We start from the raw sequence: 14,370 nt of genomic DNA, 5'->3' as shown, positions 1-14,370 counted from the left end.
TTCTTTCATTCTGTGCATTGGTTACCTTTTTACTTTATTGATAGTATCTTTTGATGTGCAGAAATTTAAATTTTTGATACAGTCCACTTTATTTGTTTTTACTTTTGTTGTCTGTGCTTTTGGTGTCCTATCCAATAAATCATTGTCAGTTTATTTTTTTTTTTAAGATTTTATTTATTTATTCATGAGAGACACAGAGAAAGAGGCAGAGACACAGGCAGAGGGAGAAGCAGGCTCCATGCAGGAAGCCCAATGTGGAACTTGATCCCAGGACTGCAGGATCATGCCCTGAGCCAAAGGCAGATGCTCAACCACTGAGCCACCCAGGCGTTCCTCATTATCAGATTCTATGGCCTAACGCTATTTTCTTATGTTTTCTTTTAAGAGTGTTTATAATTTTAGATCATATATTTAGGTCTTTGATCCATTTTGATTTAATTTTTGTATATGGCATACAGGTAGGGCCCAGCTTCAGTCTTCTGAATGTGGATATCCAGTTTTCCCAACTGTTAGTAGAAAAGATTGTCCATTCCACATTGAATGGTCTTGACACCCTTGGCAAAAATCATTTCACCATATATGTCAAAGTTTATTTCTGAGCTCTTTAGTTCTATTTTGTTAACCTACATGTCTGTCTTTATGCCATTGCCATCCTATTTTGATTACTAGTTTCCTAAGTATTTTTAAACAACTACTTTTTTTTTTGTTATGGTAAACAATATTAAATTTACCACCTTAACCATTTTTTAAATAAAGATTTTATTCAACAGAGAGAGAACAGAAGTGGGGGGAGGTTGTGGGGGAGTGAGGGGAGGGAAAGGGAGAAGTAGGCTATCTGGCCGAGCAGGGATCCAGACGTGGGGCTCCATCTCAGGACCCTGAGATCATGACCTGAGTCACCCAGGTGCCCCTCATCTTAACCATTTTTAAGTATACGGTTTAGTAATATTAAGGTGTATTCACATTGTTGCACAATAGATCTCTAGAACTTTCATCTTGCAGAACTGAAACTATAGCCACAAAATAATTCCCATTGCCCGGAGCCCTTGGCAACCACCTTTCCAATTTGTTTCTATTATTTTGAGTACTTTAGCTACTTTATACATGGAATCATGTGGTATTTGTCTTATGTGACTGATAAATTTCACTTGCCATAATGTCCTTGAAGTTCATCCATGTTGTAGCATGTAGCAGGATTTCCTTCTTTTTTAAATTGCATAATATTCCGCTGTGTAAATATGCTGGTTTCATTTGCTATTCATCTGTTGATGGACATTTTAGTTATTCTGCCTTTTAGCTACTGTGAGTAATGCTGCAGTGAACATGAGTATGCATATGTCACTCTGAGATTCTGCTTTCAGTTCTTTTGATATATATCCAGAGGTGCAGTTACTGAGCCCTGTGGTAATTCTGTCTCAAGTGCTGCAGCTTCCTTGGTGCTATGGTAAGTCATGGTACTAGAGCTCTCTCTAATGTCTGTCTGTGGTACTGCACACTCTGGTCCTTAACCAACCACATCCTTTATCAGAGAGGTCTGTCACTGCTTAGGCTCATGCAAGGCAGAAACCAGTCCTTTGGGCAGCACCCTCAAAAGCCAGAAAGTTAAATGTACCATTCTTCTCTTTTTATCTCCAACAAGAAGCTGGGAATTGGAAGTTCTTTTTTGATCTGTGCTGTGTTGTGCCTGTGCCTACCATTTTCCATGCAGTTCTTTCTGGCCATGCATTGGCCTGGGGTATAGGAACTTCTTACCTGGTTTCCGAGTATCTCACAGAAACAGTTTAGTATGTGTCTCTGTGGGGAGAGGTGAGTTTGAGGCTTCCTCATCCACCGTTTTGCTTGGATGGTCATTTTCCCCGTACTTTGTAATAAGTTTTGAAATTGAGAAGTGTGACTTCCAGCTTTGTTTTTTTTTAAAGATTGTCTTGGCTATTCTGGATCCCTTGAAATTCCATATGAGTTTTAGGATGGATTTTTCTATTTTGGTAAAAAATGCTGTTGGGATTTGATAGGGATTGCATTAAATGTGTATAGCTTACTTTGGGTAGCATTTACATTTTAGTAGCCTTTTCTTTTAGTCCATGCATGTCAGATGTCTTTTAGTTTGTGTCTTTTTAAATTTCTTTCAGCAATGTTTGTAGTTTTCAGTTTACAAGTTTTTCATCTGCTAAGTTTATTCCTAAGTATTTTATTATTTTTGATACTATTGTTAAGTGGAATTGTTTTCTTATTTTCTTTTTGGATTGTTCATGTTATTTAAATACAGCTAATTTGTGTGTATTGATTCTATATCCTGCAACTTTGCTGAATTTATTAGTTGTAACATTTTTATGTGGAATCTTTAGGGGCTTCTACATATATAATGATGTTATTCTGTGGACAGAGGCACTTTTACTTCATTCCCAGTTTCGATGCCCTTTATTTTTCTTTCCTGATTGCTTCACGTAGGATTTCCACTGACTGTCTAATGGAGGTAGTGAAAATGGGTGTCCTTGTCTTGTTCCTAATTTTAGTAGAGAAGTTTTTAGTCACATTTTATTTAAATAGAACCTATAAAGGATTTTTTAAAAAGCATTTTTGGTTATAAAAACAATTTAGCAGAAAACGTGTTCTGTATGAAGGGTTAGTTGGTGAGAAACAACTTGTGTAAAGCTACAACTCTTCTTCCCTGTGTTTCTTAGGGGGAGGAGTCCTATTGGCAGTTTGAGTGGGATAGTTTTTTGTTGTTGTTTTTTGTTTTTGTTTGTTTACAGTTCTTACATAGGATTGTCCTATGGATTGCAGGATGTTTGGTATCTCTAGGCACTAAATGCTAATAGTGCCTGTAACTAGTGTTTAACCAGTATTCTTTCTTCTCCAAATACCTCCTGAGTTACTATGGGGAACCAGTGGTTCTTTCGTTTAGCCCAAGCTATTGTACAATCTGTTTGCCTGGATGGGTAGGTATCTCATGATTCTGGGGACAGAGGTATGTAAATACTCTCACATAGGCCTCCTGTTACTATCTTTAGCCTCTAAAGAAGGGAGGTCTCATGATTGGTGAAAGAGGGTGAAATTAGTGATTGGGAGAATAGATTATATCTGGGATAAAGGCTTCTATCTCAGTGGAACTCCTCCCAGAACCACCCCCCCCCAAATGTGGGAAAATGAGTCATTTCACAGACTTAAATATTTCGTTTCTAGTTACTTTTGTAGTTGTTTTAAAATGTTCATTCTTAGGCTTTTATTCAGTTATACTAAATTGAAATAAAGGAGAAAGTTTAAAAGCTTGTTACTTTTTGAAAAATTTAAACCCATTTAAAAACATCTTGTGTTGGGTCACAAGGAAACTGAAGAATTTCTTCTCATCAGAATTTTTGCCATTTATGGTTAGACTTTTGAGTTGGAATGTATTTTTTCACTGCTGAAGGCACAGATGGTTCAGAAGTATTATTTGGCTTTGCAGAGGATTCCATTGAGTCGTCTGGCAGCTCCAGTGGTATAAGTGACAACAAAACAATGTCAGTAAAGCTAAGCAAAGTTTCAAGGCAATCACTGTTTTATCTAAACATGACTAAGAAGCATTCCTGTTAGTGACAATAATATTGAATTAAGGATTTGTAAAGATTTTAGATTAAAATAGTATGACCATGGCCTTTTAAAACAATTTTCATATACTGCCTTTGTGTAGTATTTATCTCTGGCATGGTTGTTTGTATTTGATTCAGCCTTTTCTGACTTAAGGTTCAGCAGATAAAATTTTGATATTTTGTTTAGTCTGACTTTCTGAAATGATTGGATATATTGCCTTCTCTTCCTCTTTCCCATAGATTTTTATGGTTAGAAGGAAGACTTTTAACTTATGTGCTTTTTCAGCTTGTAAATTTCATAGAACAGTACCCTCTTGTGGTTATTGAGGTGGAGGGAATTAGTCAAGTAGCATAAAGCTCTGTGGCTAATCTGTCGCTTGAGATCTTAAGGAAAATTAGATCTGATTCCACTTAAATGGATCACAATTAACAGATAAATTCATTTGTTCAGAAAAATTTAATAACATAAATTTTCAGAATTAAACCTGATCCATTTGAGGAAAAAGGTAGATTTCTTCAGTTTTTTTTTAGAAGATAAATTATCTGGTTTGGTAAAGACATAGGAGTTTTGTTAAGAGTTGTGTAATTTGAGCAGCCCTGGTGGCTCAGCGGTTTAGCGCCGCCTTCAGCCCAGGGTGTGATCCTGGAGACCGGGATTGAGTCCCACATCAGGATCCCTGCATGGAGCCTGCTTCTCCCTCTGCCTGTGTCTCTGCCTCTCTCTCTCTCTCTCTCTCTCTCCCTGTCTCTCATGAATAAATAAATAAAATCTTTAAAAAAAAAAAAGAAAGATACAATATGAACTCCATTGTCTATAAATAGCCTGTCCTAGTTCAGATGGAATCCAGCCTAGAATATTCAAGTAAAATTAAGGGATTTAATGTGTGATTGTAAATGCGGCAAATGAAAATAATGACTTGGTTTAAAGTATCTTAAAATATTCTCCAATTCTGCTTCATGTGATGGCAATAGATGACCCACTCACCCCCTCATGATTCTCATAGCTGAGGTGTGAGGAAATAAGACTGTAGTGGTGGGCATGGGAGTTGCCTTGGCTTAAGATCTAAATTTCACATAGGAACTAATATCTCCCATTGGTGTAGCAACAGGAACACTTGGTTACGAGACACCACACTCAGGGAAGCCCAAGATGATATAGTTTCCCAGTGCTTATAGTTTGTTCCTAATTCCATCAGTCTGGATGCACTTTTCCTATTAAGAAGCAGTTTAAAAAAAATGTTCATCCTAAACAGTGTTGCTGATCACACTAAGATAGCTGACATTCCACCTTTACGGGATTTCCAGAAAAACAAAAGGTGAACCCAAGATCATTTTTTTTTTCTTAAGATTTTATTTATTCATGAGAGACACACAGAGAGAGGCAGAGACACAGGCAGCGGGAGAAGCAGGCTCCCTGCAGGGAGCTGGATGTCGAGACTCCATCCTGGGACTCCAGGATTATGCCCTGAGCCAAAGACAGATACTCAACCACTGAGCCACCCAGACATTCCCCCAAGATCAGTTTTAAGAGGAGAATAGGTTTTGTTCCCTTTATATACTCTTCCTCACATTCTTTACTAGAACATTGGATTTTTAATTACATTTTTTCTTTCAGTGTTTAAGTCTTTATTTATTTATTTATTTATTTATTTATTTATTTATTCATTCATTCATTCATTCATTCATTCATTCATTCATGAGAGACACAGAGAGAGAGGCAGAGACATAGGCAGAGAGAGAAGCAGGCTCCTCATAGACTCAGGGAACATGCCCTGAGCCCAAGGCAGATGCTCAACCACTGAGCCACCCAGGTGTCTGTAACTTTTATTTTGAAATAATTTCAGTCTTAAATAGAAGTTAAATAGTACAAAGAATTTTTTTTTTTTTTTGGATTTTATTTATTCATGAGACACACACAAAGAGAGGCAGAGACATAGGCAGAAGAAGAAGCAGGCTGCTTGAGGGGAGCCTGATGTGGGACTTGATTCCAGGACCCCGGGATCAGGACCTGAGCCAAAGGCAGAGATGCTCAACCACTGAGCCATCCGGGTGCCCCTAGTACAAAGAACTTTTAACAACAACAAAAAAAGAACTTTTAACATATACCTTATACCCAGATACACAAATTGTTAATATTTTGCTACATTTGCTTTATTATTATCTCTGTACCATTTAGAGTAAGTTCCAGTTACTTTGTTCTTTTACCCTTAAATACTTTCATATATTTAAGAACAAGGATATTCATTTATATAACCGTCATAGAGCTGTCAAAATCAGGAAGGATGGTTACAATACCTATATGTAGTGTACAGCCTTACTCAGATCTCACCATTTGTTGAAATAATATCCTTTTTTTTTTTTTTTAAAGATTTTATTTATTTGTTCATGAGAACACACAGAGAGAGTGAGAGAGAGAGAGGCAGAGACACAGGCAGAGGGAGAAGCAGGCTCCATGCAGGGAGCCTGATGTGGGATTTGATCCTGGGTCTCCAGGATCACGCCCTGGGCTGAAGGCTGGGCTAAACTGCTGAGCCACCCAGGCTGCCCTGCAATAATATCCTTTATAGCTTTTTTATTCCTGGTTTGGAATCCAATTGAGGGTCACACATTGCATTTAATTATCCCTTCTTTTTAGTCTCCTTTATTCTGGAATAGTTCCTAAGTCTTTCATGACATTAATAGTTTTGGTGAGTATAGGCCATTTATTTTGTAGAATGTTCCTTATTTTTTTTTTTTATTAGATTTGGATCGCCCATTTTCGAGAGGAATCTTCACCGAAGTTTTGTCACATTAGGAAGCACATAGTTTTGCTGTATCCCATTCTTGTTGATGTTAATTTAGATCATTTGGCTTAAATTGTATCCACCAGGTTTTTCCACAATAAATTGCTATGTTTCCCTTTGTAATGAGTTAGTCATTTGTGGGATCAATATTTTGAGACTGTGTAAATATCTTTTTCTTAATAGAACTTTCACCCACTAGTTTTAATATCCATTGATGATTCTTCCTAAATCTAAAGACTCATATCCATCCAAGCCAACTGTTTATTTTTCTCTTTCATGGATCAGCGGCCACTTTAATTTGTTGGGAAATTATTTCCAGGGTTTACCACTCTCAACTACCAGCCAATAACATAAAGTCTATTAGATTATGTACAATCTGTAGCTCACCAATGCATAATGATTTAGTTATTGGTATTTATAAAACATAAGGAATCAAGATGCTTTTTAAAACATTTTTCCTGGGTGGTGGCGGTGGCACCACGGAGCTGAATCCCAGGAGATGGTGGGCTGTGGGGTGCAATGCTGTATGCCAACCAGCCCACTGTGTGGATCACGGAAGTTACCGATGAGAATGTCAGGTTCATCATTGAGAACACAGACCTGGCAGTGGCCAACTCTATACAGAGGATCTTCATCACTGAGGTGCCCATAATAGCCATTGACTGGGTCCAAATTGATGCCAGTTCCTCAGTCCTTCATGATGAGTTCATTGCTCACAGACTTGGACTAAATCCCCCTCACTAGTGATGACATTGTGGATAAACTGCAGTATTCCCAGGACTGTACGTGTGAGGAGTTCTGCCCCAAGTACTCGGTGGAGTTCACCCTTGACGTGTGGTGCAATGAAGACCAGACTTGGCGTGTCACATCTTGAGACCTCATCTCCAACAGCCCGCGGGTCATTCCGGTGACGTCCGGAACTGAGATAATGACCCCAGTGACTATGTGGAGCAGGACGACATCCTCATTGTCAAGATGAGGAAGGTCAAGAGCTAAGACTTCGAGCCTATGCCAAAAAGAGCTTTGGCAAGGAGCATGCCAAGTGGAACCCTCCTGCAGGGGTAGCTTTTGAATATGATCCTGACAATGCCTTGTACCCCCAAGCCTGAGGAATGGCCCAAGAATGAATACTCGGAGCTGGATGAAGATGAGTCACAGGCTCCCTACGACCCCAACCGCAAGCCAGAAAGGTTTTATTACAACCTGGAGTTCTGTGGCTCTCTGCGTCCTAAAACAGTTGTCTTCTCAGCCCTCTTTGGATTAAAGAAAAAACTAAGTGATGATCTACAGGCCGAGTTAAACCACGAGATCCAGAGTGATGTACTAACCATAAACTAGCAGCAGCTCACCTGTTTCTGCAAAAAGGGGGGATCTAAGCCAGTAGCTGGTTCTCTGGTCTCTCCAGAGATTCTCCTAGCTTCTGGAGTCTGGACAGCTGTTGCTCAGGCTGCTTGGCAAGCCATCGGTACCCACTAGAAAGGTAGCCAAGGGGAAAAGGAGTCCTCTCCCAGCCTTTGCACAGATGGCCAGGGGTGCCACTGGTATCTGAGGCAGTACAGGTTTTACTAGACATCTAGCTTCCCTGGTTCTGCCCACTAATTGCCAGTAGCACTCCAGACATTCCTTCCAGCACATTTCCTAATGTGCCCTAATGGGGCAGTCTTCTGCTGAGAACCACAGAGCTAGACTCCTCTTTTGGTCATTAGGGGTCTTTAAACCCTTTCTGTCCAAATGTTGGGAGTTTTCACATTTGTGTGTTGGGCTTCTGGTGTTAGGATTGAGTCATAGAACCTAGTGGTTCCCTACAAATCCTTCCAGTCTTTGCCCAGAGCCAGCATACTGATACATTGTTCAGACCCCTGAGTATCCCTCGTTTACCCTTAAAGAATAGCGTTAGACTCTGGCTGCCCCCCACCCCAGATAAACCCTGTATTTCATTCTCTACCCATCAGTTAGGAACTTCACTGCCAGTGGCCTAATGATTTAAGTTTGAGGGCTGAGGAACAAGGCCCTTACTGAAGGTCTGGCCTTGACTCCTTAGCCTAAAGCAGTTAATTAGTCTGTTGGAGGAAGCCAGGAGCAAACCAGAGATCGGGTACAGAAAGGAAGGGATATTTATTAACAGGAGTTGTGTTTTTAAAATTTTTTATTTTTGGCAATAAAGAGCACAGCATAATCTCCAAAAAATAAAAAATACTAAAAAAAAAATGAAACATTTTTCCTTCTCTAGGTGTTTGCTACAATCTGGAGGCAAGATCTTTCCTCAGTATGTGCTGATGTTTGGGTTGCTTGTGGAATCACAGACACTGGTAGAAGAGAGTGCTGTTCAAGGAACAGAGCGCACTCTTGGATTAAATATAGCACCTTTTATTAATCAGTTTCAGGTAAGTGTTTACAAGTTCAGCTAGGTGGCTGTTACCCACCATCTACCTTATCTTTCTCTGTAGTTTTATCACTGTGTTTAGCTTGATTAGGATGGTAATCAGTTTCCTAGAGCAAAGGAATTATGCATGAAAATCAATCTAGGGATTAGAATAGCCAAGGAATTCTGTTCCTGCTGACAAAAGTCTATAGATATTCCTCTGAACTATTGTTACAAGTGAAAAATAGGGTCCTAGCTTTAGTGTTTTGTCTAAAACAAAAGCATCCAGAAAAAGACCTATGTTCTAAACTTGAACCCTTAAATTACATTGAAACCTCAGACTGGCAGGTGATAGCAGTTAATGTCTAGACAGATTGCTGTGAGCAGGAATGCAGGAGCCTAGGAAACTGGAGATCAAGGCAAAGAGGTTATAATGTTGCTATTTGGGAAACAAGGACTCAAGATTTACTGTTGGCAAAGGCATTAGCAGCATAATACAAATTTGTGAGTTTAAAATTCTGTGAGTGGATGGAATGTCTAAAGGAAGAGGTTTGGGGTTGAAGACAGAGGTAGGAAGTAGGTGGGGTACTGATGTGTAAGCCAAAGCAGAATTTTGGGAAGTAGGATTTGGGTACAGAATTAAAGAAGTGATAGCTAAAACTTTTATCTAAAGGCCATGCATAGTAAGCTCTTGAATATCCAGTTAGATCTGTGAACAGTACTTGCTCAACAAATATAAATTTGGGGCTGGCTGAGATTGTGGTCTGTTTAATCTCAGATTTTTGGAGAGTTTAATAAGGAGAATACACATCAGAAGAAAGAATTTTAAGGGCACCTGGCTGTGTCAGTCAGAGGAGTGTGTGACTCTTAATCTCAGAGTCTGCATGTTGGGTGTAGAGATTACTAAAAAATAAATAAACTTAAAAAAAAAGAACAAGTTTCAGTTGTTTGGTTCAAAAATACCACCATCTTCTTTTTAGTTTTTTCCCTCTTGATCTTGGCATCAGCAATTCTTTGATTCCATCAGAATTTATGATATTTTGATCCTGCTATCTTTTCACTGTATTTCCCATTTTCTATCCTTCCCTCCTTAATAGTTTGTATTCCAGGTATGCCTGGGTGACTCAGCGGTTGAGCATCTGCCTTTGGCTCAGGGTGTGATCCTGGAGTCCTGGGATCGAGTCCTGCTTCTCCCTCTGTCTGTGTCTCTGCCTCTCTCTCTGTGTCTCTCATGAATGAATAAATAAAATCTTAAAATAGTTTGTATTCCATGGTCCATATACTTTTCTTTTTAAAAAAGATTTTATTTATTTATTGAACAGAGCAACCATGAGCTGGGGTAGTGGAGCACAGGGCAGAGGGAAGAGCAGACTCTCCAGTGAGCAGGGAGTCCAGTGGGGGCTCCATCCCAGGACCCCAGGACCATGACCTGAGCCCAAGGCAGATGTTTAACTGACTGAGCCACCCAGGTGCCTCTGTATACTTTTCATATATCCCTTCTCTTCAGTCTTTCTACTGGTCCTGGAAAATCCCAGCATGGTTAAATCCAGCTCTCTTCCTTCTCTACACCAGTACTCCTACAGCTGCATATGCAGACTTTGGTCTCACTTCAGCTTGTGACTATTCATCTTAAGAGGCAACTTGCCTGGTAGCTTTTACATTTCCTGGTCCACTTAGCCATTTTCTTAGATGATATTGTCTCCCCTCTTCTAATATGATAATTATCTGTTAGACAACTGAATGAACCAATGAATCAAAATGAGAGGTTGTAAAAAAGCAAAACTATACAAGAATCCTCCCATATCTATGGGGGATACTTTCTAAGACTTGCAGCGGAAAAACACCAATAGTACTGAATCTCTAATCTCTATGTACTGTTTTTATCTAAATATACCTATGATAAAGCTTAATTTATAAATAAGGTAGAGTAAGAGAACTAAGAATAATTATAATGTACTATAATAAAATTTATGTGGATATGGTCTCTCTTTCAAAATAACTTATTGTACCATATTCACCCATCTTGTGAATACATGAGATGATAAAATGCCTACATAATGGGATTATGTGGATGGAATGCTATAGGCATTAGGTTACTGTTGATCTGACAGTTTATCAGGAGGAGGATCTTCTGCTTCCTGACTTTGGTTGACTGCTGGTAACTGAAACCATGGAAAGTGAAATCACAGGACTACTGTACAGAAAACAACAGAAATTTATTCATTCAACAAATGTCTACCACATATATATATGCTACTTTAGGTTTTGGGAATATAGCTGTGAAACTAAGAGATAAGTTCCTGCGCTCATGGAGCTACATTCAAATTGACAAACGAGATAGATAATAAGTAAAAAGATTAGAATGATGATGGTTAGAAGTCTGTGGACATAAAGCAGGTTAAGATATAGGGAACTGGGGGTATGTGATATACTATTTCATATAGGTGATGACTAATAAGGAAAGGACTCATGGGTAAGTGATCTTTAAGCAGGGAACTGAAGAAATAAGGAAGCAAACCATAAACAAGTGAAAGGATCATAAAGTACAGTGGCCTGAGGCAAGAGCATGATTGGAGTGTTTAGAAACAGGAGGAAGAAACCATGAGAGATGAAAGATGCAGTCTGGAAAGTATTAGGAGCCGGATCTTGTAGAGCCTTTTGGTTATATGAAGACTTTTACTATGAAAGGAGTAGAAAACACCTGGAAGATGTTGAACAGAGAAATGACTTGGTGTATCTTGTTTTGAAAGGGTTACAATGTTGCTGTGTTAGTAAACCACTTGTGAGAGCAGGCAAAGGTGTATTGCAGTAACTCAGGTGAGGAGGGTAGCAACTTAGACTCTGAGTGAATGGTAGCAGTGTGGAGGTGGTGCAGAGTGCTCTGATTGTAGATAACATTTGCAGGTAGGCTGTGATAGATTGGATGTGGGGTACTAGAGCACCTGGAAGGAAAGTTATCTACTGAAATGGGGAAAATAGCAGGAGGATCAGGTTGTCTTTGTGTTTGGGGGATCATTGAACAGTTGGATAAGAATCCAGAGAAAGATTGAGGCTAGAGATAAAATTTGGAACTCAGATTTGGTGGATGATATCTAAAGCTTTGTGTGAAATCACCTTGAAGGTATAGAGAAAGAATTGAACTCTAGAGAACTCATGAAATAATGAGCTCTAGATGGGAAATGTAAGAAGAATTAGCACAGATGTCAGGAGTAGCCAGAAGGCTGGGTTGAAAAACAGGAGTGAAGACAGTCTATGAGGGATTAGAGGGCATGTAGTGAGAGGTGACCGGAAGCTAGGGCTTCTGGTAACTGATATAAATGAGGATAAAGGGCATAATGAGTCCTGGAGATGTCATGGAACTGCTGGGTTTTTTTTTTTTGCTTTTAAGATTTTTATTTATTTATTCATGAGAGACACAGAGAGAGGCAGAGACACAGGCAGAGAGAGAAGTAGGCTTCTGCGAAGAGCCTGACATGTGACTTGATCCCAAAACCCTAAGATCACGACTTGAGCCAAAGGCAGATGCTCAACCACTGAGCCATCCAGGTGCCCTGGAACTGCTGTTTTTATGGCAAGGAAGGTTGGATGTCTTTAAGGATGCCTAGGGAGAGGTTGATAGGTCTGTGTCCACTCTCACCATATTTGCTCTAATATTTTACTCAAAGGAAGGAGGGCACTTTAAAAACAAGTTTCCTGGGATCCCTGGGTGGCGCAGCGGTTTAGTGCCTGCCTTTGGCCCAGGGCACGATCCTGGAGACCCGGGATCGAGTCCCACGTCGGGCTCCCGGTGCATGGAGCCTGCTTCTCCCTCTGCCTGTGTCTCTGCCTCTCTCTCTCTGTGTGTGTGACTATCATAAATAAAAAAAAAAAAAAAAAAAAAAAAAAACAAGTTTCCTTTTTATGTCACATTAAAAGGCTAAAAGTTAACTAGTAGGTAGGTTCCATTGCTACTAAAATTGATGGAACACATTATAGTGGTGGTTCTCAAACTTGACCAGACTTTCAGAACTACTGATACTAGGCTCCCAACTCCAGATTGATCTGAGGTGGGGCCTGAGCCGTTGGGGTTTTCAAAAAGCTCTCCAGGTGATTTTAACTTGCAGCCAAAATTGAGAACCATTGCTCTCTAGAAATGAACTTCAGTTTCCAGATGAAATTCAGTATTATTTGGTTGAATTTGGCATATTTTCTCAAAACAGAACAATAATTAATATTGTACTATTTGCTTATTAGTTCATCTTTCACCCACCTGTAAGCATATCCTGAATTTAAACTTTTTGAAGCTTTTAGGCTTAAGTAAAAATTTAATCTGTGTTCATCCAAGAAAAGAATTTGTAGATAATTGAAATCATAGCAAATTATTTAACCTACCTAAACCTTAGTTTGTTCATCCTTCTTATAAAACTGGAATCATGAAAGTCCTTATGTCTTAAGGTTGACATGGGAATTAAGTTGAGGTATTAGATATAAAAAGTATTGTATCATACTGATGCAAGTACGGAAGTAAGCACTTGATGGCAGTGGGCCATAAAAAGAATGGAGTAAAAGTGAAAAATTTGTACTTTCTCTAGGTACCTATACGTGTATTTTTGGATCTATCCTCATTGTCCTGTGTACCTTTAAGCAAGCCAGTGGAACTCTTAAGACTAGATTTAATGACTCCGTATTTGAACACCTCTAACAGAGAAGTAAAGGTAATGCAAAATGATTATTGTTATCATATGCAGAATTATCTTAAGCTAAGTACTTTACACAAAATTGTATTGGCCACTTTCTTTGACGATTTAAATGTTATGTTTTTTTCTAAACAATATCCAAAAATGAGCTTGGGCAAATACTAATGAATACAAAGATTGGTATTAATTTGAATTGGGTGATTAAATCTTTATAAAATTTGCAGCTTAAATTGACAAAAAAGACAGACTTACTTATCCAAGGCTATTTACTCTGATGAAATTTTCATGATTTCTTAATTTTCATAGGTGCACATTTGTAAATCTGGACAAGTGACTGCCATTCCCTTTTGGTATCATATGTACCTTGATGACGAGATTAGGTTGGATACTTCAAGTGAAGCCTCCCACTGGAAACAAGCTGCAGTTGTTTTAGATAATCCCATCCAGGTGGAAATGGGAGAGGAATTAGTACTCAATGTCCAGCACCACAAAAGCAATGTCAGCATCACAGTAAAGCAATGAAAAGTATTTTTCTAATGAAAAACTGTCCAAGTAGAGCAGCAAGTACACAATTCTGGTCTGAATTAGTAGTGGACTTGTAATCATAAGATAGGGGTATAAAGATTTAATTCCTTGTAATGGTCAAATATTTTTTAAAATTGATTAATAAAGTATATTTAAAAAGACCTTAAGAGGAGCATTATTACAAAAATATTGCTGCAGACTTCCTTTTTCAAAAAGGCTGTCACTAATTTTTCAAATTAGTAGTTTGTTTTTATTACTTGGTTGTACTTAGAATGGTTTCAGTTTTGCTGAATACTTTATAAAGCTTTAAAGGTAAGGGATTTGAGTCCCATCTTCATTGTCCTGTGTAAGTAAAGCAAAACATTTAATTTTTTAGGCATCTTGACTTTTTTTTAAGTCCAAACTTACTGGGATACATCAGAAACTTGGCTTCCACTGAAGACTAAGGGTTATGG

General features: G+C 38.8%; 1 protein-coding gene and 1 pseudogene across 3 annotated transcripts in view; both read left to right on the top strand.

Annotated features, from left to right (window-relative positions):
- PRMT9 (protein arginine methyltransferase 9) overlaps positions 1-14,076 on the top strand; it is a 41,154-nt gene extending 27,078 nt beyond the window's left edge. For 2 of the 3 annotated variants that reach the window (XM_025438797.3, XM_025438799.3), the window contains 3 exons: positions 8,583-8,736; positions 13,286-13,408; positions 13,697-14,076. In XM_025438797.3, coding sequence (XP_025294582.1) covers positions 8,583-8,736; positions 13,286-13,408; positions 13,697-13,912 — 493 coding nt within the window. In that variant the 3' untranslated portion in view covers positions 13,913-14,076. Of the gene's footprint in view, positions 1-6,310; positions 6,533-8,582; positions 8,737-13,285; positions 13,409-13,696 lie in introns of those variants that run through there. The other variant, XM_049094171.1, reaches the window with a different exon arrangement.
- LOC118350832 (DNA-directed RNA polymerase II subunit RPB3-like) lies at positions 6,728-8,567 on the top strand (annotated as a pseudogene).
- Positions 14,077-14,370: the final 294 nt, after the last annotated feature.

The sequence above is a fragment of the Canis lupus genome, chromosome 15, assembly GCF_003254725.2.
Source record: "Canis lupus dingo isolate Sandy chromosome 15, ASM325472v2, whole genome shotgun sequence".
NCBI lineage: Eukaryota > Metazoa > Chordata > Mammalia > Carnivora > Canidae > Canis > Canis lupus.
This window is presented reverse-complemented; position numbering and strand designations above follow the sequence as displayed.